This window comes from Thalassophryne amazonica, chromosome 6, assembly GCF_902500255.1.
Source record: "Thalassophryne amazonica chromosome 6, fThaAma1.1, whole genome shotgun sequence".
Classification (NCBI taxonomy): Eukaryota; Metazoa; Chordata; class Actinopteri; order Batrachoidiformes; family Batrachoididae; genus Thalassophryne; species Thalassophryne amazonica.
In genome coordinates, this window is record NC_047108.1 from 118,574,407 (window position 1) to 118,600,975 (window position 26,569).

The 26,569-nt window shown below is 41.5% G+C and overlaps 1 protein-coding gene and 1 long non-coding RNA gene across 2 annotated transcripts in view; one reads left to right on the top strand and one right to left on the bottom strand.

The window, feature by feature from the left end:
- LOC117512981 (contactin-3-like) overlaps positions 1-20,421 on the top strand; it is a 136,614-nt gene extending 116,193 nt beyond the window's left edge. Inside the window, exons 18-22 of the mRNA XM_034173239.1 lie at positions 279-388; positions 16,592-16,778; positions 17,036-17,148; positions 17,227-17,392; positions 20,324-20,421. Of these exons, the coding sequence (XP_034029130.1) occupies positions 279-388; positions 16,592-16,778; positions 17,036-17,148; positions 17,227-17,392; positions 20,324-20,421 (674 nt within the window). The remainder of the gene's footprint in view (positions 1-278; positions 389-16,591; positions 16,779-17,035; positions 17,149-17,226; positions 17,393-20,323) is intronic.
- Positions 7,130-24,864, bottom strand: LOC117512982. Its single transcript, XR_004561432.1, has 3 exons — positions 24,523-24,864; positions 18,342-18,348; positions 7,130-7,146 (listed from the first exon to the last, which is right to left on the bottom strand). It is a non-coding gene; the product is annotated as an uncharacterized LOC117512982 (long non-coding RNA).
- Between the last annotated feature and the right edge of the window lie 1,705 nt (positions 24,865-26,569).

The following is a 26,569-nucleotide window of genomic DNA, read 5'->3' on the forward strand; positions in this document are numbered from 1 at the left end:
ATCTCTGTAAGGATGGAGATTGCTTTCAAATATCACCACTCTTCTGAATGGTTATGCTAAACTAGGAACCAGTTGGCATTTAGATCCATGCGACCACTCAGCATGCAGAATGAGGGTCAGCCTGTAGTGCAGCAGCTCCGGCGCGCTGTGATTCATCCACACAAACGCTGCACTGTTTTAAAAGTACAATTTGAGAGTTTTGTTCATTTGTCTCTGCATTGTTGGGAGAAAGCAGCAACACCCCCCACCCCAACCAACCCCCCGCTGTGTGTTTGCAGAACCAAGTGGGATGCCGGCTGGAGTTTGGACCAGAAGTGTCTCCGCCTGGGAGATTGAGGTGAATTGGCAGGCGCTCTCTTTCACTCCTGAAAGAGTTCTGGGCTATGAGGTATGTTTTACTCCTTTAAATGGAAATAGAAATTGTGCCGTTCCAATGTGTATCATCGCCCCTGTTGTGACTCAGAGCTGCTCACTTCCAAAAATCAGTGTCACGGTGGAAATGGCTGTTTCAGCTGGGTGCCAAAATTATAGTCTTGTGGAGGCGAGGGTGGGGCTTCTGCCAATATTTCAAGAAAACAAAAGGAAAATCTGGCTGCATTGTTTGTTGTGGTGTTACAGCCAAAAACTTTTTGTTCTCAGTTTACTTAAAAAGCATATCTTTAAAGGTGTCATCCCATTCATTTTAGTTAATTTGTCAAATCACAGCAGCACGGTGGATTAGTGGTTAGCACTGTTGCCATACAGCGAGAAGGCCATGGGTTTAGTTCCCGCCTGTGGCCTTTCTGTGTGGAGTTTACATGTTCTACCCGTGTTTGTGTGGCTTTCCACCAGGTGTTCCGGTTTCCTCCCACATCCAAAGTCATGTGGGTTAGGTGGATTGGAATCTTTAAATGGTCCGTAGGTGTGCAAGTGGGTGTGAATGTGTTTGTTTGTGGCGCTGTGACAGACTGACGTCCTGTCCTAGGTGTACCCCGCCTCGCGCTCTGTGACTGCTGGGATAAGCCCCATTTACACATAGACGGTAAGAGCTCCCAGAAGCGTCCCGTAAGAGTTTTTGGCCGTCTTAAGGATCACACGCCGTTGTTAATGCCGGCACTAGGGGGCGTGGCTTAGTTCCGGTTTTACCGGGAATCGTTGAAAAAATTATTCAACATGTCGAATAATTCCGGGAGCGCTCGCGGAGAATTCGCGTGATGACGGAGACAACGCGAACAACGGCGTTTGATACTTTTTAATCACCGTTTCATCCTGCCCCTTCCTGTAGTGCCGCAGTTTACACCGCCGTAATTGGCGGCCAGTGTTGTATCCCTAATCAACGGCGTGTAAAACGGCGATAGAGCCCACATCGGCGTCGTCAAGGGCGTTTTAACCGGCGACAGAGGCAGACAAAACGGCGGCGCTAGCGGACAGTACGCCGTTCTAAACGCCACCTCCCGGTTAACGGCGTTCCAAACGGCCGATAGGCGGCGGTCAATATAAAAACGCTAGCGCGCTGCATGCAGGCCTCTCACTCGTGGCCAGCTCCAGATATTTTTGCAGAGAAGCTCCAGTATGCCTCCTAAAAGAAAATTGGCAGTGGCAAGGACTTACCAAGAGGTCTGGTTCAGAAGCAGAGGGTAGCTCTGTGGTGGAGACGGAGCAACACGTTGAGGACGGGAAAAGGAAGGAGAATAAAAGGCTGATGATCTCCCTCCCCCTGCAGTAACAGAGGCATGTATTCCTGCTGCTTCAGCCTATTATACTCTGGGGGCGGTGCCTATATGCAAAAGTTCCTGGAGTAACGCAGGATTTGCCTGGATAAATCCAGCAGTACACAGGGCATTATCGGCGGCAGCAGAACACCGCCATTCTCACGCGCGTCTTAACCTGCGATTGTAAAGGATAGAACTGGGTATTAACCCCCGTTGCCTGACGTGTGCCGGATGCTACGGCATCAAAACGCCGCTTTATTCGGCGGATTTATCCACGTATTTGCGGCTAGTACGGCGGTCAAAACGCCGGCGAAATGCTCCGCCCCTTTCCACCGCGAAAACAGCTGGAACTACTGTGAACTTCGGTCTACGTACTACCCGCCGACAAAACCGTCTATGTGTAAACGGGGCTATAGGCTCCAGCCCCCTGCAATTGGACGAAGTGGTTGAAGATGAGTGTGTGAGTGTGTGAGCATCAAATCAAAACATTAAATCAACTCAAATCAAATCAATTTTATTTACTCAACAAAAATATAAACGCAACACTTTTGGTTTTGCTCCCATTTTGTATGAGATGAACTCAAAGATCTAAAACTTTTTCCACATACACAATATCACCATTTCCCTCAAATATTGTTCACAAACCAGTCTAAATCTGTGATAGTGAGCACTTCTCCTTTGCTGAGATAATCCATCCCACCTCACAGGTGTGCCATACCAAGATGCTGATTAGACACCATGATTAGTGCACAGGTGTGCCTTAGACTGCCCACAATAAAAGGCCACTCTGAAAGGTGCAGTTTTGTTTTATTGGGGGGGGGGATACCAGTCAGTATCTGGTGTGACCACCATTTGCCTCATGCAGTGCAACACATCTCCTTCACATCATCCGTGAAGAGAACACCTCTCCAACGTGCCAAACGCCAGGGAATGTGAGCATTTGCCCACTCAAGTCGGTTACAACGACGAACTGGAGTCAGGTCGAGACCCCGATGAGGAGGACGAGCATGCAGATGAGCTTCCCTGAGACGGTTTCTGATAGTTTGTGCAGAAATTCTTTGGTTATGCAAACCGATTGTTTCAGCAGCTGTCCGAGTGGCTGGTCTCAGACGATCTTGGAGGTGAACATGCTGGATGTGGAGGTCCTGGGCTGGTGTGGTTACACGTGGTCTGCGGTTGTGAGGCTGGTTGGATGTACTGCCAAATTCTCTGAAACACCTTTGGAGACAGCTTATGGTAGAGAAATGAACATTCAATACACGAGCAACAGCTCTGGTTGACTTTCCTGCTGTCAGCATGCCAATTGTACGCTCCCTCAAATCTTGCGACATCTGTGGCATTGTGCTGTGTGATAAAACTGCACCTTTCAGAGTGGCCTTTTATTGTGGGCAGTCTAAGGCACACCTGTGCACTAATCATGGTGTCTAATCAGCATCTTGATATGGCACACCTGTGAGGTGGGATGGATTATCTCAGCAAAGGAGAAGTGCTCACTATCACAGATTTAGACTGGTTTGTGAACAATATTTGAGGGAAATGGTGATATTGTGTATGTGGAAAAAGTTTTAGATCTTTGAGTTCATCTCATACAAAATGGGAGCAAAACCAAAAGTGTTGCGTTTATATTTTTGTTGAGTATATATAGCGCCAAATCACAACAAACAGTCGTCCCAAGGCGCTTTAAATTGCAAGGCAAAGCCATACAATAATTACGGAAAAACCCCAACGGTCAAAACGACCCCCTGTGAGCAAGCACTTGGCGACAGTGGGAAGGAAAAACTCCCTTTTAACAGGAAGAAACCTCCAGCAGAACCAGGCTCAGGGAGGGGCAGTCTGCTGGGACTGGTTGGGGCTGAGGGAGAGAATCAGGAAAAAGACATACTGTGGAGGGGAGCAGAGATCAATCACTAATGATTAAATGCAAAGTGGTGCATACAGAGCAAAAGGAGAAAGAAACACACAGTGCATCATGGGAACCCCCCAGCAGTCTAATTCTATAGCAGCATAACTAAGGGATGGTTCAGGGTCACCTGATCCAGCCCTAACTATAAGCTTTAGCAAAAAGGACAGTTTTAAGCCTAATCTTAAAAGTAGAGAGGATGTCTGTCTCCCTGATCCGAATTAGGAGCTGGTTCCAGAGGAGAGGAGCCTGAAAGCTGAAGGCTCTGCCTCCCATTCTACTCTTACAAATCCTAGGAACTACAAGTAAGCCTGCAGTCTGAGAGCGAAGCGCTCTATTGGGGTGATATGGTACTATGAGGTCCCTAAGATAAGATGGGACCTGATTATTCAAAACCTTATAAGTAAGAAGAAGAATTTTAAATTCTATTCTAGAATTAACAGGAAGCCAATGAAGAGAAGCCAATATGGGTGAAATATGCTCTCTCCTTCTAGTCCCTGTCAGTACTCTAGCTGCAGCATTTTGAATTAACTGAAGGCTTTTCAGGGAACTTTTAGGACAACCTGATAATAATGAATTACAATAGTCCTGCCTAGAGGAAATAAATGCATGAATTAGTTTTTCAGCATCACTCTGAGACAAGACCTTTCTAATTTTAGAGATATTGCGCAAATGCAAAAAAGCAGTCCTACATATTGTTTAATATGCACATTGAATGACATATCCTGATCAAAAATGACTCCAAGATTTCTCACAGTATTACTAGATGTCAGGGTAATGCCATCCAGAGTAAGGATCTGGTTAGACACCATGTTTCTAAGATTTGTGGGGCCAAGTACAATAACTTCAGTTTTATCTGAGTTTAAAAGCAGGAAATTAGAGGTCATCCATGTCTTTATGTCTGTAAGGCAATCCTGCAGTTTAGCTAATTGGTGTGTGTCCTCTGGCTTCATGGATAGATAAAGCTGGGTATCATCTGCGTAACAATGAAAATTTAAGCAATGCTGTCTAATAATACTGCCTAAGGGAAGCATGTATAAAGTGAATAAAATTGGTCCTAGCACAGAACCTTGTGGAACTCCATAATTAACCTTAGTCTGTGAAGAAGATTCCCCATTTACATGAACAAATTGTAATCTATTAGATAAATATGATTCAAACCACTGCAGCGCAGTGCCTTTAATACCTATGGCATGCTCTAATCTCTGTAATAAAATTTTATGGTCAACAGTATCAAAAGCAGCACTGAGGTCTAACAGAACAAGCACAGAGATGAGTCCACTGTCTGAGGCCATAAGAAGATCATTTGTAACCTTCACTAATGCTGTTTCTGTACTATGATGAATTCTAAACCCTGACTGAAACTCAAATAGACCATTCCTCTGCAGATGATCAGTTAGCTGTTTTACAACTACCCTTTCAAGAATTTTTGAGAGAAAAGGAAGGTTGGAGATTGGCCTATAATTAGCTAAGATAGCTGGGTCAAGTGATGGCTTTTTAAGTAATGGTTTAATTACTGCCACCTTAAAAGCCTGTGGTACATAGCCAACTAATAAAGATAGATTGACCAAAGCATTAATTAATGGTAGGGCTTCCTTGAGCAGCCTGGTAGGAATGGGGTCTAATAGACATGTTGATGGTTTGGAGGAAGTAACTAATGAAAATAACTCAGACAGAACAATCGCAGAGAAAGAGTCTAACCAAATACCGGCATCACTGAAAGCAGCCAAAGATAACGATATGTCTTTGGGATTGTTATGAGTAATTGTTTCTTTAATAGTTAAAATTTTATTAGCAAAGAAAGTCATGAAGTCGTTACGAGTTAAAGGAATACTCAGCTCAATAGAGCTCTGACTCTTTGTCAGCCTGGCTACAGTGCTGAAAAGAAACCTGGGGTTGTTCTTATTTTCTTCAATTAGTGATGAGTAGTAAGATGTCCTAGCTTTACGGAGGGCTTTTTTATAGAGCAACAGACTCTTTTTCCAGGCTAAGTGAAGATCTTCTAAATTAGTGAGACGTCATTCCTCTCCAACGTACGGATTATCTGCTTTAAGCTGCGGGTTTGTGAGTTATAACCGCGAGTCAGGCACTTCTGATTGAAAGGTTCTCTTTTCAGAGGAACTACAGCATCCAAAGTTGTCCTCAAAGAGGATAGTAAAACTATTGACGAGATAATCGATCTCACTCACAGAGTTTAGGTAGCTACTCTGCCCCTGGTGTGGTATATGGCATTGGAGAACATAAAGAGGAATCATATCCTTAAACCTAGTTATAGCGCTTTCTGAAAGACTTCTACTGTAATTAAACTTATTCCCCACTGCTGGGTAGTCCATCAGATTAAATGTAAATGTTATTAAGAAATGATCAGACAGAAGGGGGTTTTCAGGGAATACTGTTAAGTCTTCAATTTCCATACCATAAGATCAGAACAAGATCTAAGGTATGATTAAAGTGGTGGGTGGACTCATTTACATTTTGAGCAAAGCCAGTCGAGTCTAACAATAGATTAAATGCAGTGTTGAGGCTGTCATTCTCAGCATCTGTGTGGATGTTAAAATCACCCACTATAATTATCTTATCTGAGCTAAGCACTAAGTCAGACAAAAGGTCCGAAAATTCACAGAGAAACTCACAGTAATGACCAGGTGGACGATAGATAACAACAAAGTAAAACTGATTTTTGGGACTGTCCAATTTGAATGGACAAGACTAAGAGTCCAAGCTTTCAAATGAATTAAAGCTCTGTCTGGGTTTTGATTAATTAATAAGCTGGAGTGGAAGATTGCTGCTATCCTCCGCCTTGGCCCGTGCTACGAGCGTTCTGACAGTTAGTGTGACTCGGGGGTGTTGACTCATTTAAACTAACATATTTATCCTGCTGTAACCAGGTTTCTGTAAGGCAGAATAAATCAATATGTTGATCAATTATATATCATTTACTAACAGGGACTTAGAAGAGAGAGATCTAATGTTAATAGACCACATTTAACTGTTTTAGTCTGTGGTGGAGTTGAAGGTGCTATATTATTTTTTCTTTTTGAATTTTTATGCTTAATAGATTTTGCTGGTTATTGTGGTCCTGGGAGCAGGCACTGTCTCTACAGGGATGGGGTAATGAGGGGATGGCAGGGGGAGAGAAGCTGCAGAGAGGTGTGTAAGACTACAACTTTTTTAGTGGCCTAAGTCGGTTCAAAAGGGCAAGGTTTAACCTTACCAACCCCCCACCCCCACCTCTGCCAAGCACGTACGTGAACTTTGGTTATTTTTTAACCAAATTATTTAACATAAAAAGAATTTTCTTCTGCACAACTATAATTTTGTTCATTAGTATTCATTTAATGGGCAGCGTAGTGGCCAAGCAGGTAGTGCACTTGCTTTGAAATCAGAAGATTCCTGGTTCAAGACCGCATGTGCCCCCTCTCTGTGTAACATGCATCAGGAAGGGCATCTCCTATAAAAGTCATCTCAAATCCATGTCGGATGTACTGTGGGAACTCTGAGTTAAAGGGAGATGCCAAAAGAACTGACTTACTATGACTTAGTATGATCTAAATTCTCCTTGACTATAAACAGTTTAGAATGTTGACCCACATGGGTTAAAATACAGTAATAAGACGCCATGACACACCTTCAGTGACGGTGTCATAGATGTGTTCTGACCATTGAATGGCATGCTGGGAAACTATGCTCTAGATGACAGAACCTCTCACTGCAGATCACAATGTCATCTGCAAACATCATAGTCCATGGAAACTCCTGCCTGAGCTTGTTCATCAACCTATCCATCACCATTGCAAACAAGAAAGGGCTCAGAACTGATCCTTGATGTAATTTCACATCCACCTTGAATGCATCTGTTACTCCCACAGCACATCTCACTGCTGCACACTGTCCTTTACACATCCTGCACCACCCTCGCATACTTCTCTGCTACTCCAGACTTTCTCATTCAATACTACAACCCTTCCCAGCCCTCTTGGCACTTTGTCATAAGCTTTCTCTCAGTACACAAACACACAATGCAACTCCTTCTGGCCTTCTCTATACTTCTCCATCAGCACTCTCACAGCAAACATTGCATCTGTAGTGCTCTTTCTCGGCATGAAACCATATGCAGATCTTCACCTCTTTTCTAAGCCTAAATGCATACATAATTTTTTGGGAGAAAAACACAAACTCAAATCATAAAGCACATTGTGTGGAACAATGCAAGTTGCTCAGAAACACAAAAGCTTTCAATAATCTCATAAATGCCGTTGAACATTAAACATCAAACACATTCAATGTAAAAGGTAGATAAAACATGATTTTGCACAATATTAGTTACCCTATTCATAATTAAATTATTTCATTAAGATTATTTTTATTTTAAAACCTGCTCCTTGAACATTAAAACTTGAATGAAGAACATCGTTAATCAAAACTTTTTGCACTGTTTTAGACATTTTAAAGGTCTGTGGCTGTTTAATTAGTGGTCATTAGCCTGACATGAGCATTTTGGCACAAAATTCAGCTACTTCACATACAAAAAAGACATTTTACATATACCTATGACAGTTATTAAAGCAAGGTACTTCTGTAAGAAAAGTAATTAGCATGTGTTTGACTTTGATGTGGAGCAGCGCAACAGAAAAAATAACCAGAGCTGTTTAATCCATGTTTTAGAACAACTTGAAGAACTGATACGAGCAGCAGATGTGCTAAAGTCATTGATTAACAAATGAATAGATGTTTGCTGCAATTTGATTTTATTGATGCTATAAAAATAAATAAATGAATAAATAAAACATGGACAAAATAATGACATCAATAAGTCTGAATAATCAAGATTATTTTTTGATGCATTATAGGTTGTATAATTAATTATTGTAAATTAGTGTGTTATTTTGACAGACCAGAGTCTGGAGACACTTCATGTCCTTACAGCATTCAAACAGTTCTTTGTTTATTGTTTCCACATAAATCAAATTAATGCAAGTTTTCCCATAATAAAAAAAAAGAATGGCTTCACATCACCCAGTTTGGGAATCATTGCTGTTCTAATCCATTACATACAATAAAGGACAAAAAAAATCAATAAAATGAAGATAACAAAAAAGTACCGTTGCAGCTGATCTTTCCTGATGTTATGATCTTTTTTGTTGTTGGTGTTCAAACAAAGCAGTTTAAAAGAGTTTGTTAAACTTTCTGAATGCAGAACACTTGATTGTCATTATTTCTTGCCTTCACAAACTGCGACATTGTGATTGCTTCGCCCGTGTGCTTCAGACTGAATAATCACCGTGATCAAACGGATTTAAAGTAAAACACAGTTGTTATTCTTTGGCCTCAAATATTACACGGTGAGCTCGTCTGACATTTTTATTGGAGCGAGCACAGCAGGTGTCAACATCAACCATGGAAACAAGAAATAATAACTCAGTTAATAAAAGAAAAGAATAGAAAATTGAGCAGTCAAAAAAAACCAAATGCTTCCATCAAGGCTGAGAAATGTGAGTTTTCTCATGGGAACAGCGTCCTCGCAGCATGTTTACAGTCCTGCTGTTCTTCCTTCTTAATAATCCAGCATCTTCATGATTATAAGGTCTGTGTGAATTTATGTTTCCTTTCATCAGATTTGGCTTGTCAGCCAAATATGCACAAACTGACTCTTGTTCGTGTTACTTTGGCTGTAAATGAAGATGAACAGATAATACGTATGGTGAAATGAAGACAAACGGTTTCTGTCGCCCCCTCAGGTCTGATTTCAGTGCAGAGGTGGATTTATTGCTCTGTCAGCTGGAGAGACCTGGTGCTTCGCTAATGTAGCCCAAATAAGAATTTTAAAATTTTACCAGTGATTAGCAGAGCAAGCACAGGCCTCGTGTACTCTAAAAAAGGAACTGCTGTCTCAACGAGAAAAATTGACCATTTATTGTACCAATTTACATAGATTTTTTAAAGTTATTTCAGCTTTTTTAAAAGTTATTTCATCTTTCAACTGAGTTAATGCCACAAAACCTCTCCAGTTAAGTTAAAATAACTTTTTAAAAATCTACGCAAATTGATACATCACTTTTTCTCGTGGAGACAGCGGCTCATTTTTAGAGTGTGGAGTCAGTTTAAGCAGCTCTGTTGAAAACTACGACACGTTCAGCTCTGGAATGTTGGGTTCTGATAGATACAGGAGACAATGAGCCAATCTCCTATTTTGGGCCATGTTTGCACCTTTTAACATGCACTGTGAACATAAAGTGGAATAAAGACAGGACTGTCACTTGGCTGTGACATAGAGATGGCTACATTTGAGAGGTGAGGATGGACCGGATGTCTGTCTGGGTGGTTGCCATCCAGGAGCCATGGTGCTTCCATGGTGTCATGGACTTGACTTTCAGGACTTGACTTGCCTTGGACTCAGCTAGAGTGATGAGAAGATCATCCGCATAAAGGGTCACATGAGTCTCAATGCCACACAATTCAATGCCTTTCATTACCAAAGGTTCCAGGGCGATGTTGAATAAGAAAGGCGACATTAGATCTCCTTGGCGAACACTACAATGCAGGGAGACTGGACTAGGCCTATCTCCGTTTGTGATTGTGATCACGCTTTTGGGTCCAAATACAGGATTTTGACCCACTCAGTAAATTTGTTGGTGAATTGTTGGTGGCAATTAAGTAAGACCACTCTATCATATTGAAAGTTTTATGGGCATCCACGGGCAATATGGCCACTCTGTCACTTTTGCTGTATTTGGCATAAGGAATATTCAATATTTTACGGCTTTACTAAATTAATATCTGTTTGGAATAAATCCCATTTGATCAGAGTGGATAATATTTGTTATATGTTTGCTCAGTCTGTTTGTTAAAACCATAGTGATTATTTTCAAGTCATAATTGAAGAGGGATTTGGGTCTGTAGTTGCCAGGATCTGTTGTGTCTTTGTTAGTTTTACGTAAAACATAAATGTTTGCATTTATAAAGGAAGCTGTTAATCACTTGTTTTTGTATGAATCCTTAACCCTCTGGGGTCCGAGTGCATTTTTGGACAGTTCACTTGCCTGGCATAAATGTTTTATTATTGCCATTAACAACATCCCACAATCAAGTTTTATGTCTCTTTTTTTTCAGGACAACCTGTGCTTTCATAATATATATGCTTTTGTTGTGTTTTATAAGTGTAATAAAGGTTTACAATGAAAAATATGAAAGAAAAAAGTAAAGCAGAAATAATTTTCCACACACATTTATTCAAAACACACAGCAAACTATAATAAACAACTGTTTTGAGACTTATAAAGGTAATTTGAGGTCTTGTGTGAAAGACTGTACAACAAAAAGGTTCAAACAATAAACAAAAATGCACATTTTGAACAATATATGCACAATGGTCTATGCATTTTTGTTTTTTGTCTTCATCTCAAAGCAATTTCTGTCTGCTATTACACAAAGGTTACAACACAAACTTCTACTTCTACTGTGTTTTGGAGTGTTCTGTGCTGCTCCTAAAGCAGCTTTCATTCACACTTGGGCCCACTTTGGCTCCTTACAGTCTGAGGAGCGGCCCTCCCCCTTGCTCCATTGATATGGTAAACAGTGCTTTAATGGTAAACAGTGCTTTACGCCGAGACAGCAACAGAGTTATCCAGTAACATTCACATGCAAACTAGTGGAGCAATCCTGATAGTTACACACTCTTTGTTTGAGCATGTGAGATTGTCATCAGAGGCTTTCCATCTGCTCCTGCTTTCACTGATCGCTGTGCATAATGGCGCAGGGCGCACTGGATGTACTCATTGGAGCACCCAGGGGGCTATTCAAACGGGCCAACTAGTAACATATCACTCCTGAAAATGATCTTTGGCTTTTCATGTGAGGTAAATCTGCCCTGCGATTGGATTTTGGAAAACCATGTGATGGTGAACCAATTCCGATTGGACACTCACATTGCGCACGTCATCACACAGCTTCTATGAGGAGTACAAAGATGCCGATGTCAGGCTTGAACGTGTGCAGAGTTAACTTTTCAGGAAAAAAAGTAAGTTTCTATCTCATATCATTAAAAAGTTATTTATAATTTAGTAAAGCTTGGTCTTAGCCGTCGTATACGACAGCGTCAGCCCCAGAGGGTTAACTGCCCTCAGTAGAATAAGAGCAGAGCATCTTTGAAGCCTTTATAAAATTCTGGAGCAGTCTGACCAATAGCTAAAGTTTGTATAGCTTCCCGTCAAGGTCACTGGCCTTCGAACCCATGTGAAGTACTCCTCCAAGGCATGTACCCACCAAATATGAAGTTTCTGCGAGCAATAGGTGCAGAGCTACGTTGCAGCGAAGGATTTGACAGTTGTGACCACTGGTGACCTTGAAAAGTAGGTCAAGGTCACCAGTCTTCAAACCCGTGCGAAGTACTCCTCCAAGGCATGTACCCACCAAATATTAAGTTTTTGCAAGCAATAGGTGCCGAGCTACATTGCGGTGAACAAATTGTGGCCGGACAGACAGACGGACCGACAGACGAACAGACGGAAGGACAGATGGACGGACAATCCGATTGCTTTATGTCCTGCCTCATGGCGTAAGTGCAGCACGGGGCATAAAAAATTAGAGTCCAAGATTTGCCTGGAAGCAACACCTAGCTGTGGAAATTCAAGACAATCAAAAAACTCCTTGTAGTCTTCCTATGTTGCATTTGATTTTGAACTATAAATTTCTAAATTAAACTACTTAAATCTATTACACTGGGCAACACAATTTTCCTTGCATGGAGTTTTTCAACATATTTTGGGTCATTTGAGGGGCGCTGAATTTGAATCTGGTGTTAGTTTTGCCAATCACATCACATTTTTGAGACATGAAAACATACTTCTCGTAAAAGCTGCAGTCTCACTTCGGTGCCATAAACGATATTACGGCTCTTGTTCACATTTCATGAGCCTGGTTTACCAACTGTGCTTTTGAAGGTGCCTTTAACTCATGAGTGAATCAGCAACTTTTGTGCAATCCATCAATAAGGAAGATGCAGATTGCAAAAAAAAAGTAATGTGATAGAGAAAATCTGAGCCCAGATTCAGATTCAGCACCCTAAAATGACCCTAAATCAGTTCTCAAAATCCATGCAAGCAATTTTTTTTTTGACCAGTGTTATAAATGTCTTTTAAGTCAGTTAACATTAGGCCAGATTTAGATTTTGTTTGGTAGATGGCTCTTTTTGCTTGTTCTCATTTTAATTGCCTTGCTAATAATTGTTGTGACTTATCACCAAGCTCAAAGTTTTTCTGTTTAAGTAACATGCTATTACTTTGTTCCCCTTCACACATAACACGACTGAAGCTGACTCGCGCGTGGAGGAATTGCATGCCATTCATGAAAAATCTGAGCCACCTCAAATGTCTCGTACAGCTGTTGCCACAACCATTCTCGCACACAAGCGGGCAAAAGATGCAGCAAGTGCCCTGCGCGTGCTCGTTTGATCCCCCTCTCGGCAGGTATCGCACATGAACATCTAACACTGCTCGCTGGACACTTAGAAAAGGCGGGGCTACTCGCGCTCCTGGTACGATAATTGAGAGCAGACGATCACATTTGAGCTGTCTGTGAAAAGTGTCTAAGTGCCACATGAAGGTGGTGTAACCTAGCAACACACATGGGGGTGACTGTGCCGACCCCCCACACACACACAAATGGCGTGTGGAGTGTGTCGTCGTCGTCCACCCCCCCAACACAAATGGCTTGTGGAGTGTGTTCTCATCCCCACCACCAACACACACACACGCACCTTGAATCCAACATTGTCAGCTGTGGCTGAAGGTCCCGAAGTCCGGTGCTGAACCAGCGCAGTGCACTGTGTCCTGGACCTCAGCTGGAGAACACACAGTGCACATGTGTGGGCGGGCGCTCATGCCCTCATGGTGACCGGCCAGTGTCTGAGCATGTGGCACAGTGTGAAGCCCCCCAGCCGGCTGATGTCACTTCCACCACATAAACTGCTGTGAACTCATTCTTGTCTGATCGCTTTGCTCAAACGCTTTGCTATGGACATACGGCGCATATCAGCTGACTGCCAACTGACTGACAGCTGGATGTGACCGTGCACATAAGGTGTTACATTACAACACAGACATCAGACAGATACAGGACAACCAGATAATAATACATACATAAACTTAAAATCACAGAACAAAGCAAGAGAAATTGAGCCTTTTTGTTCTGTGACCTGCCGAGGTGCACTGACAGAGGTGGGTGTGTCCCTCTGCAATGTGCAGCTGTTCAGATATCGGTATTCCCGAGTCAAAGCTGGGAAACACTTGTAGTGGTTTGTAGGATATGAAGTCGGACGTTGGCATGCTGTCCTCAAGTGCTTCAGCTGACCATTGCATCAGCGCACTGCAAAGCTGCTGAATATCATGCCATGCAGGAAATCACCCCATGAGGCGCATGTCACTACAGGATTTCCCCACATTGTAATAATTAAAACACAGATGACATTTATAACAGATCACTGCCAATGCATTCACGACACGAGAGCCCGGCTCTTCAGGAGACGGGAGCCGGCCAGCTCTTCATGAGACGAGCGCATCAGGTAATTCATGTAAAACATAAAAGAGAGAATAGTAATCCACGTCATTTCATTACTTCCTGGTGTACATCTAGGCAGGGGCTAAATCTGCTCTTTATAACAGGAATTAAGTATTATAAATTGTGGTGTTTTTTAATTTTTTTCCTCCGCTGGTGTGTGTGACACTTTCCACGTGCTTGCACTTTGTGTGCCTGAACACGAACTTGCACGAAAACATCGCCGCGGTTTTGTGCACGCCTGTCCAAACGTGTGTTCCTCCCGACAGCAGGTGGAATGTTTCATGGTTCCCCATTTCACTTTTGGTTCGCATATTTGTATTCCGGTTTCTGTGTCTTTCGTGTTATGTGTGAAGGGGCCCTTAATTTAAGAATGTTTTTGTAATCAGCTTGTTGCAATGATTCTCTATATTTTTGTTCTTTGCTTGTCATTTTCTGACCGTCTGGCTTGTTTGACTCTTTTCATCATTGTTTCATAAGAAATAATTTGTCCTTTGATGTAAACTTTGATTGTTTCCCATAATATTGAATCACCCTCCTCACCATTATTGTTGGTCTCTAGGAACTGTGAAATGTGCTTGAACATGTAATCTTTAAAAGCCTGGTTGGAAAGTAAAAGTGGATTGAAACACCAATTGTAAATTTGTTTGGGAAAGGATAATTAGAGAGTGAGTGAGTGAGTGAGTGAGTGACAGAACCGTGATCGGAAAAACTTACATTATGATATTTCGTGTGGTCCATATGGGGTATTAAACTGGAGTCTATAAGATCATAATCTATTCGGAAATATGATTTGTGAACATGAGAGTAAAAAGAATAATCCTGGTCGGACGGGAACTGTATCCTCAAAATCTCCACCAAGTGTTTAGAATGCATGACAGTATTTAACGTTTGTGGAGTAAGAATATTAGGTTGCGAGGCAGAGGAGAACCTGTCCCGATAAGGATCCAGGTAACAATTAAAGCCTCCTCCTATGAGAACATAGTCATCGTCGGGAATGACTTTGTGAAACAACACGGGACGTCTATGTTTGGACCATAAATGTTTACCAGTGTTATGGGAAGTGTATTAATATGTCCGATAAGGATTATAAACCTGGTATTTAGATCAATTTTCGACATTTGGAGAAGAAAACATGCAGCTCTACGAAAGAGAAATAACTCCTTGCACTGGATGTGACGAGATTGATAAATTAGAGATTGGACCTAAGAATCCTCTGTTGAGTGTCTTTAATATGTGTCTCTTGTGGACAAATTACATCAGCTTTCAATGATTTCAAATGCACACAAAAACTTTTCCTCTCTTAATTGAGTTTCCTATGCCATGAATGTTCCAAGAGACAACAGAAAGGGAATTAGACTTATTAAAAAATTCCATTAATGTCCTGGCACTGGGCATTGAAATGCTTGAAAATAACAGCATTGTAATCAGTTGCAAATATAATATTACAGCAGCCAAAAAGAAAAAACAACAAACTAGAACAGGATAATATGAACCGACTCCCCGCCCCCACCCCATGCTTCCCCAAACAAAGCAGAAAAGCCCCCGAAGGCTCTTCATTCAAACATTCCAGTTTTTAACCTGCTTTAAGAATCTTTTTCCGTAAAAGTCACTGCTTCAGCTGGATTTGTGAATATCTTAACCTGGACTTGGTGGTGTCCGTGCAGCGTGGCTGTGAAACGCAGCAAGTGCCACGTCTTGTTCTCTCGGAGCTACTGCAGGACATCTCTGAAGCCCATCCACTGCTCCATCACCTCCGCGGTGTAATCACAATAGAAAAGAATCCTCTCTACAGACTCTACAGTCCGCTGCCTCCCAAACCAGAGGATTTTCTTCTTCTCCTGCGGCAGGTGGACCTGAGATATGATGATGTGGGGTCGGTCTCCGTCAGTGGGTTTAGGCTGCAGCGTCTGGTGCACTCTATCAATGATGACTGGCTTGCAGAAGTTGTCCTCTCCCAGGAGTTTCAGGATCAAGTTAGAAACGAACTCCGTCGGCTTCCCTTTCTCCTCACCCTCAGGAATTCCAACAATCTTGATGTTGTTCCCTCCAGGTCCGAAACCTTAGCTTACAGCTTCTTATTTTCCTGCTCAGGTGAGTAAGTGCTTTCTCCAGGATGCTTGTGATCTGCAGCTTGGCCCTCAGCGTGCATCAGCCTCTCAGAAAGTTTATTCTGTGCGCTTACGAGACTTTGAAACCTTTGCTTGAATCTGTCAAACGTCTCGTTAAAAGATTGCAGAATCTTTTAATGAATCCACCCCCAATCCTATGACCTTGATCTTTGTCCAAGCCGCTCCAAGACGTAATCAACTGGAGATATTTGCCCAAGTAATACTCCCATCAGGTTTGGTGAAGATGCTAAATGTGTGAAAAACATGTTGCTCCAATTGGAAACTGAGCAGTAAATCATCCGTAAACCCACCATGGTCGTGTTTCCTGTCACAAACAGGTGGTGTACTGGGAAGACGACACTAAACCGGAGACCATGGGGAAGGTTAGGGTGCCTTGGAACCAAACCTCAGTCATGGTGTGCGGCCTGGCAGGAAGCACGCAGTATTTTCTGACGGTCAGCGCCTTCAACACGGCGGGCACGGGGCCGTTCCTCCCCGCGATCAACGTCACCACAAAAAAGCCACGTAAGTTGCAGCAACACGGCGCTTCGGTCCGTGTGTTTGTGTCTGCATGGATTATTATTCAGGGGCAAAAACAATGACGCCGCATAAACCAGGCGTCACAGGGCAAATATGTGTTCAGGTACATTTGCATCCTCAGGTGGACGACAGAGTCCTGGAATTGGAATATAAAGTATTGCGGGGGGCGGGGGAGTGGGGGTGGGGGGGTGGCGAGTTATGTGGTGGGTTTATTGCTTTGCTGTGATTGTGTTCTCATGCAGCACCGGCTCAGCCGCCGCTGAATGTGGAGTGGACCCTGATAGGCTCTCACCTGTCTCTTTACTGGGAACCAGTGGTGGCAATGGAGTCAGAGTCAGAAGTTGCTGGTTACCAAGTAAGTTGCCCCCCCCAGCATGAGTGAAAGCACAGCCCTTATGTGGAATGCATCACCCACCTGGTTTCTACTATTCAGCTGTCATACAGGCGACAGAGACACAAAGAGGTGAACATGCTCAAAACAGCCAATTCCAGCGCAGAGCTGACGCTTCCCGAGGACGACGACTACATCATTCACATCCGGACTCTGAGCGAGGGAGGCCTGGGTCCGGCATCCGACCCCATAAGAATTCACCAGCTAAGTAAGATGACTGTCTGATTTTATTTTTATTTTTCCAAGGTTGGCTCAGAGTGTTTATGCAGCAAAAAAAAAAAAACAAGAGAGAGAGAGTTGAAGGAATAACTCCGTTTTGGTCTGGTCTCCTTGGGAAAAGGCGTGTTGGCAGCAGTTTTACAATCCTCAGATGAAAAACACTTATTTCAAAGTTTTCTGAAATATGCTGATTCCTCTGCGTTCCAGAGAAACACAGTCAAACTAAACTTAATTTGACATATGGACACTCTGGGACCTTTCTGACTACTTCTTTTTTTTTGTTTGTTTTTGCTATTTACTGGCTCTTGTAAATGAAATCACTTAACATTTTTTTGGCCTGACGGGGATGTTTTGTCCTCCTTTGACTCACCGTTACTCCTGTCCTCAGCCACCCCCACCGGGCTCTTCAGTGTTTATATTTTGTTGGAATTTGCAGCCCAATCCGTCTCTGTCGCAGACGCTGACTTTCCATTTTACTCGATGATATTGCTGTCCTCCGGGATTCCAGGGGGATTTTTTTCCTCCTCAAAATGCTAATTTGCATTGTTGATTTTCTGTTTTGAATAGCAGTTGAGAGAGATAGAAGTCCTCACTGGAGTTTCTTTTAAATTTCATCTGAAAAGACAGGCTTTTTTTACACCTCAAATTCAGAGAGGTTCTTTGAAGAATAAGATGTGGGCAAACACATTAGCAGGCAAAACGGGGGCTGGCTTTGTGGAAAGTAATACCTTTGAAACATCACACAGAGATTTTTTTTCTGCACCAATAATAAACAATTTTGCAGTAAAGTGTATGTGGATATGAATAAGATCTACAGCAATCATCACAGATGAAGAATTAATAGATGTTAAACTAGGACCATTTTGAACCAAATCATTTAGACTGTGTACACTCCTGGTTGAAATGATTGGAACTATAAAATCTTCAGAAATAATTACAAAATAACTGATTTTTGTGTCATTACAGTAGAAGGTTACTGAATAAACAGGTGGAAAACAAAATGAATCCTGAACACAGTTATTGGTTGGCGCCTTCTTGCATCTGTGGCTTCCCTCCAAAACGTTTTGCTAATGTTGGAAAAACTCCACAGAAAAAAATGACTGTCCATTCAGTCTTAAGAAGAAGTCAATGAGTACTATTATATATATATATATATATATATATATAGTATATAGCACTCCTGCCTTCCTTTTTGTTTTTTGCATTGAAGAAATGCGTTCCGTTGTCTAAACGGTTAAGCAAACGGCACTCAGGTTTGAAGATGTACAGCAGGACAGAGGCAGAAATAAATTTAATGACAAATGCTGGAATGCTTTGTGTTTATTTTGAACCACATCACAGTTTTATGGTGTTGGATGTCTGCACAGAAATGGAAAGAAACCCAACAGTGACATTCAGTTAATTGATTAATTTTGTATGCGGTGAGCGTCACCCTTTGTCCTGAACAAAAGCATACAAAGGCACATACAGAAAAACACACATCTCACTCTGTCCTCTGTATCTTCCTCTGTCTCACCAACCACCTGCATGTCCTCCATCCATAAACCTCCTTTTTGGCCTCCCTCTTCTCCTCCTGCCTGGTGGCTCCATCCTCAGGATCCTTCTCCCTATATATCCTGGGTCCCTCCTCAACACATGTCCAAACCATCTCAATCTCACCTCTCTGACTTTGTCTCCAAACTGTGCTGTCCCTCTGAAATGTTCATCCCCAAACTGGTCCATCATCAGAACCATAACTAAAAGTCTTAAATTGCAAAAAAAAATTAAAATACATTTTTATTTAACAGTGCACATGGAGCTGTGGATGTGGACACAGAGGATTTTTAGCTGCAGCGCAGCTTGTAAAACTCAATAAATAAAATATTCCTGTTAATTCTTCACAGATCTCTCTGGGTTTCATAAAATATTGAGTAAAAAGCTGCATCACACCTGAGAATTAAGTGCAGAGACACTTGGGTCCAATGAATAATTGAACAAGGGACAGATTAATCCACAGATTTCTGTAAATTAAAGACAAGCTGTAAGCTTTGATGGGCTGAAATGAAGCCCACCTGGAAGAAGAAAAATTTGCAGTTCCCTCACTGGCACCTTGAGGCTAGTTCCAGACGTGAACAGGTTCCCATTCAAGTCCATGTTAAAATGTCTGGCTTTGGAGCAGAAATAAACATGTTTACAGTCTGGTACTAAAAAAAAAAAAAAAAATGGTTTTGGTCTTACAGATAGTTTCCCCCTCCATCACAGCATCTTTTGGTTGGAAACTGGTCGACGCGGCTCCGAACTGTCATTTTGAGCATTTTATGACAAATAACTGCAATAATATGTCGTTATGTGGTGAAATATCCTAGCTGATCATATAAGATGTCTGTGCTCCGGTGTTTCTGGCGAGTGAAAGTTTTGTCTTTTTCAGTTTTGTATGTTACCAGCATTAGCACTTTTAATAGCGTTTGGTAGCCTGATCTGTTATGTCCTGTTAATGCACGATTACTGAGAAAATAAGCAGCTTATAACTTTTAATGCCCACACCAAAGCCAACTGTGATGAGGACCACCATGCACTCCCAAAAATATGACTTAATAAACATATTGTTCTAACTGTAGTGGGATTCTCTAGATGAGTAAACATTTGTTTTATCCGTTGTGAACTTTGACATACTTTGGTAAACCCTTGCGTTTCCATTGCACCAGTAACATGGACAAACATGCCATGACGTCAGCTAAACGTTTTCTGAAAGGAGCCAGGTTGTTAGTTGTTTTTACACTTCACGTAGTACAAGTTCAGCACATTGCATCGTTAGAATACACGCTAGATCACACTCTCAGAGAGTCCTGGGCGTCACACGCTGGTTTGTAACAGGACTTTACATTTCCTTGAGGATCAAACAGGAATGAGTTCTCACATTTTATTTATGTTTTTGTTTCAGGTATGAGCGTCCGCAGCTCGAGAGCTTTGAGTCTGGACACCTCCCCCCTCACACTTCTCTTCGCCGCCATAATGTCAACTTTCAGGTCGATGTCGTGACACAACAGCAGAATCTGATGTTATTCATCCTTCAGTATGTGTTTTTTTTTTTTTTAATCTGTGAAATTTGGTAGGTTTTATTCTTGTTTTGTTTTTTGAGGTAACACATGCTGTTTTGCAGTTTGCATTTGCAGTTACAAGGCAGCAGAAGTGTGGAGGCTGCTGTCAGACTCTTAATTACAGTGTGTGCTTGAGCTTTTTTACTTGAGCCTCTTTTCACATTTTTGCAGGTTGGGAACAATGCTCCATTTCAGCCCTTTTCAACTCTAGAACGATGCAGATGCCTTATTTCCATTCATGTGCCAAAGTAGTTTCAACCTTCTCGTGATTATTGCTGAGATAGGTACATGCTTTTCTCGACATTCAGTTCCGTCTGAGTTCCTTACAGAAGGCCACAATGAGAATGATTCAATGATTCATAGTTTGTATTTTCGATTATATGTCGCTGTTCTTTCTACATTCGAATTGGCGAGTAGGAACACGTGCACTAACCCGTTCCTGTGCCTTTGGAGAGTCCTGTAACGGCGTCACTTAGAGACTTTAGTCTGTGATACGTGGAGTTTTAGACCATATAGAAACCGTCTTCATCTTTATGTGCTCTGTTAAAAGTTGGTAGTATCCACCGATGGAACTCATAAAACGGCTCATAATAGCAGTGTTAGCCATTTACTCTTCATCATTTGATTGTGGAACTGAATGTACCACGAGGGCTTCTAAAGGTTTGAAAGCCTCACCCTGGTTACTGTAAGAACCTGCTGATTAATGGATTTGACTCTCGCTGTATTGACCCTATGCACGGCAGAAAAAATAAAAATGAGATGCCTTTAAAATGTAATCACCTTCCCGGTCAGATAGAACCACTGTGTTAATGTTTCTGGGTTTTTACAAAATAGTATTGGCCAGCTTTGATAATAATTATCTAACCTTCAATGGTTGGTTAGAGCGAAAAAAGCAAGTTCAATCTGCAGTTCGAGGCTGCTGTACGAGTTTTATACCAAGACCTTCTACAGTAGGCGTGTTTTGGACGTGGACAGTAACTTACTTTTGCTGAGTTCATTACAACCTCCATTCTACACATTTTAATTCATTTTCATTACAGTTAATATTGCAGAACAGTCATGAGTTTAATTTAGTCTTTTTTCAGAAATAACTAGAAGAAACTCTGGGAAGCACATGATTAAATTCAATTTATTTATGCACTCAGGGGAGCTATTCATGAGCAATGGTTAAACCTTATCCAGCCCACAAGCAAGCACATTGGCAACAGTCATCCAGATAAACTCCCTCAGGTGTTTGTTTGTTTTATTACCTCTGCCAAAGAAGTTGAGCAGAGGTTATGTTTTCACCCGTTTGTTTGTTTGTTTGTTTGTTTGTTTGTTTGTTTGTTTGTTTGATTTATTGATTTGAACAGCCTGTAGCCCACAATTTTTCATATATCATTATGAAATTTTTGCTGAACATCTATATCTACATAGGCAAGAAGTGATTCAATTTTCAAGGCCATGGGTCAAAGGGCAAAGTCAGGAACAACCTTGGAAAATTGGAAAAATCCCTATAACTTTTTACGAATTTTCAAAAATTCATAACTCTCAAAAAAAAAAAAAGATCCTATTTCTTTCATATTTGAGGACGTCATGTAGGATGGTATCCTTTATTGACTGACAAAGTTTGATCTTTGATCTGGATCTGATCTGGATTGTGGATTTTGCAGACATTTGAATTTAATATTGAAAAGCCCATTTGGTGAATGTTTTGCATTATATCTCAATCAAAAGTGCCTCACTCACTCTCATTTTTTCTGTTCTGGATTTACCTACACCACCAAAATTAGATGGAGGTTCCAATTTTATGCCTGTTTGTCTGTCTTAGCCAAAAGGCAATTACAAATTGTGCATAACAGAGAAAACCAATGTTATGATATGTTAACCAATGTTAACCAATGTTAAAAATTATGTGAAAAACAATTCAGAAACTAAAAAGTTAAAAAAAAAAAAAAAAAAACCCTGACAACACCACAAAAAACATTGATTCAAGTGCATGAACTAAATACAGTAAATACTCCTGATATTTGCTCACATCTAATTTAGCTTATGAAAAGTCACTTCTAACAGTTCTTTGATCTTGAAATTTTTTTAGGTCAAATTTTGTGGAATTGGAAGTTAGTGTTTGTGCTCTACATATGTGCACGGTCCTCTAGTTTTTTTAGTAATGATGATGATGATATGAAGAAACTTCAAGCAGACCACACTCAGTGTGTTGACCATCTGCTTTGAACAAGCTTACAAATCAAACCCCAAAAAAACAACCGTATATTGTCCAGGATGACAGATGACCTTAAAGGGCAACGGGGAGACAAAGACCAGAGTCCCAGCCAAACAGACTATTTAATCAGTGATTGCGTCGATGCCAAATCAGTCCTTGAAATTAACACTTTCCCCAGTTCTAACACCAAACCAGATGTAGTTCCAAACCAACAGATGCTGGGGTTAAAAAATTCTCATGTAGACTACACACATCTGAACCTGTGGGGGTTGCATGCAGAAGTGATGTAACATAATCTTCCCTCATCCATTCAGTCTCGATGCTCTTCCTGTGATCCTCACCAGCGTGGTTGGAAATCCAACACTCCCCAAAGCTCCAGTTGACCCCACAGGCTCCTCACCAGGCAGCTTAGTCAACTCCATGTATGCATTCACCAAGGCTGATTCTTTCCCAACACTTGTGGATCTGTGACAGACTCCATCATATATATATATATATACATATATATATATATATATATATATATATATATATATATATATATATATATATATATATATATATATATATATATATATATATACATTTTTTTCTTTCAATGCTGAACAAATAACAAATTAATGTTTCCTGTTATTTGAATGCATAATATAAATGTAATATTTTCTTTCCTTGGTCTATGCCTCCCCCCTGCTGCAAAAAAATTCATGATAATTAGTTCAGCAGCTGAGTTTTTCAAATGTATTTTTTTGTATTTATTTATTTAACAAATTGACAAAATCCCTATATTGTGATGACAATGAAGTGTGTGGGGTGAAGAGAGGGGTCATCTACTCCAAAATGTTGTCATTTTCTGCCTTGGCCAATGTCTAAGCCTTCCATCAACTTTCTTCAACATCAGCTCAGCGAATGTAACAAACACATTGAAAAACACTTTATCTTGCAATGTTAAAGGTGCAGTGGGATAATTCCTGGTTCCATCTCAGTGTCTGTACAGTCTGTCAGTGTTCTGTTTTCTCAACACGGGCAGAGTGACATTTTAATAATGATTTGATGCAAAGCCAGCACAATAAAATGGCTTTCTTTAAAACTGAGGCAGTGTGACTGCAGATGGCCTCAGCCCAGCGATGTAATCCAGCTAACAATAGAATATATACATATTTTTTTTAAAAACCCTCATCTGTTCTAGTCAGGGGGGCAGGGGAGGGGGGGTGATAGCTGACCAGCGTGGGCTACTGTGCAGGAACTGGTCCCAATGCTGCATTCAGAACCCTCAGACTTTGAGATTCTGACCTCTAGCTTGGGAAAAAATGCCTTGAATGCAAAGTCAGGCTAGAATTTTCACTCAGAAACTCATGTGGACATTGAGCAAATTGAGGTATCTGTGTTAATGTCACAGTCATGGCGGCCCTCTTTGCAACTGTTGAGACAATAATGTTCATGTTGTCTCAACAGTTGCGTCTTTAAATAACGTTTTAACAACACTATAGTATGTAAAATATTCATATTCTATGTACAGCTAGTTAGTTAAGCTAGCAGTAACACGCATCAGCAAAAAACATCTTTAGCAATTTCATTTCACCCCAAAAGATAACATTAGCCTAGCGCTACAGCTAGTTGATGACTCAAATTACCGAAGGCACTTTTTCTGGAACTAGAGTTGTTTTCGGTTGTTTCTGAATGTCCGATATGGCTCTGAACACAGCATTATTCGTGGCGGCAAGTCAAAATGCAACATATAAAACAGGCTAGTTAAACGAGCGGACGTAAAAACAGGCGTGACATGTCCAACCCATGTTTATCCTCTTGGATACATTTTCACTTGTTTGTGTGGTTCTTAACTTTGATTTGGCTTTGGTCAAGCACTGTCACAGAGAATAACTTTGCCACGCCCACTTTCCACAGTAGTAGGCGGGGCTGCATAGGGTCAGTACAGCAGCAGAGAACCTGTTACTGACAACATCACGCTGGCTTCACGCCACGTTAAACCTGCCACATCATCAGCCATGTGGTCCAGATGAGGCATTCAAGTGCTGCCAGTCTGATCACTGAACTCTAACCACCAGCTTGGACCTTGTTTAGCTCAAAGTGCTGTCAGCAGTGTTTTTCTACTTTGTGAATCTGTCCTTCAGTGTCAGATGGATTTCTGTGTAATGCGTATAGTCATCGTTTCTTAAATGTACTTCAGCAAAACTCCACTGCTCAGGTATTTGGACCTGCTTTAAGTTTCAACCATCCTAAAACAGCAGGAGCAGACAAATCCAAAATTGCCAGCATGTGACACGAGGATCCGTCTAATGTTCTGACTTGACGAATGGAAAGTCTGATTTGTGCCACAATTTAGCAGACGTGGAAACATCTTAATAAATTAGAGCAGGCCTGCGGGGCATCTGTGAGAGAGGGCGCAGGAGTAATGGCACTACTGACACCCACACAAGACTAATATATCAGGATTTAGGGAGAATAAATCAGGACAATCCCATCAAGCTGGCACCTTGAAGATTCGTGTATGCGTGCGCAGTATTACCTTGCCCTCTGGTGTCACGGACAAGTACTTTTCAAGAAGGCCATTCTGCTGTGTGTGTGTGTGTGTGTGTGTGTGTGTGTGTGTGTGTGTGTGTGTGTGTGTGTGTGTGTGTGTGTGTGTGTGTGTGTGTGTGTGTGTGTGTGTGTGTGTGTGTGTGTGTGTGTGTGTGTGTGTGTGTGTTGTGCGGGGGGTCAACTCTTTTCATGTACTTAAACTGCATTTCAGGGCTTCAAGCAACTGAAGCACTGCAGACATTCAAATGGACTAAAATAAAATCAATGTGGGAGCTAGAAAAGCTGACTTTAACCCGGGCAGGAGTCAGAATGTCGGGGGGGGGGGGGGGGGTGTTTGTTTTTTACCAAATTACGATGGGGAACCTGTGCACAGGAACCAGCGGAAAAGCTGTGGAATCTTCAGGCCAGTCTAGGGCAGCTTACAGGATAAAGAGCGTTTATAAAGCGTTGATAAAGACAGTTTGGTTTGGCTTGGGGTTTTTTTTTGTCCCTATGTACATTTCTGAAAGCAGTCTTTGTATCCTGTTCTGTTGTTTTTGTGGCTTTACATGTGGGTAATGCATTCTTCCATCGCAAAATGTCATTGTTAAGCTAACAAATGTTTACACAAAAAATGCATCTTTCTATGTTTTATTATTATCTTTAAACTTTTTAAAAGACATTGTTACTAGTGGTCGACCGATACCAGCTCAAGAAGATTGTGGCCAGTGGCTGATGCATAATGTTGAACTGGAATTTTTATGCATGTGACACACAAATTGGATGTTACAAATTGAAGTCCTACAGTTTTCTCTAAGGTCATGTTACATCCAGCATTGGCACATTTCTCCAGTATTTGACAACACCCATTCCCACTGTTTTAAGGCAACCGTCCACCTGCAGACTGACACAAGGGCAAGCCGTAGCGATGTTACACCTAAGCCATTCTGACACGCTTGCCTACCAATTGGTCTCGTGAATGCAGTCATGAGCCGAGGGCATTTCTGCATAAACTGCATTTAATCAGCCCAATTAATCGGTCTATCACTAAACGTTACACAATTAATGTGTCTTGGCTGCACAGAAGCATTGCCACCCTCTTTGGTTTGTAATGTGCCAGTACTGTGGCAATGTTCCTTTGATTTTTCTCTTTATGTTTATTATGGATCTTAATTTTTATTTATTGGTTTAGTTAAAATTCTGCACAAAGGTCAAGTGTTGCTTTGCAAGAAGCAACCAGGACAAATTAATAGCCAATATGAGGGTACCTGTCATGCCTTTAGGCATTGTACATACTGGTGGCCGACTTCCAGTCAGATTTCTCAGTCAAACCAGGAATATGAAAAATACATGAGCAGAGTTACATTCA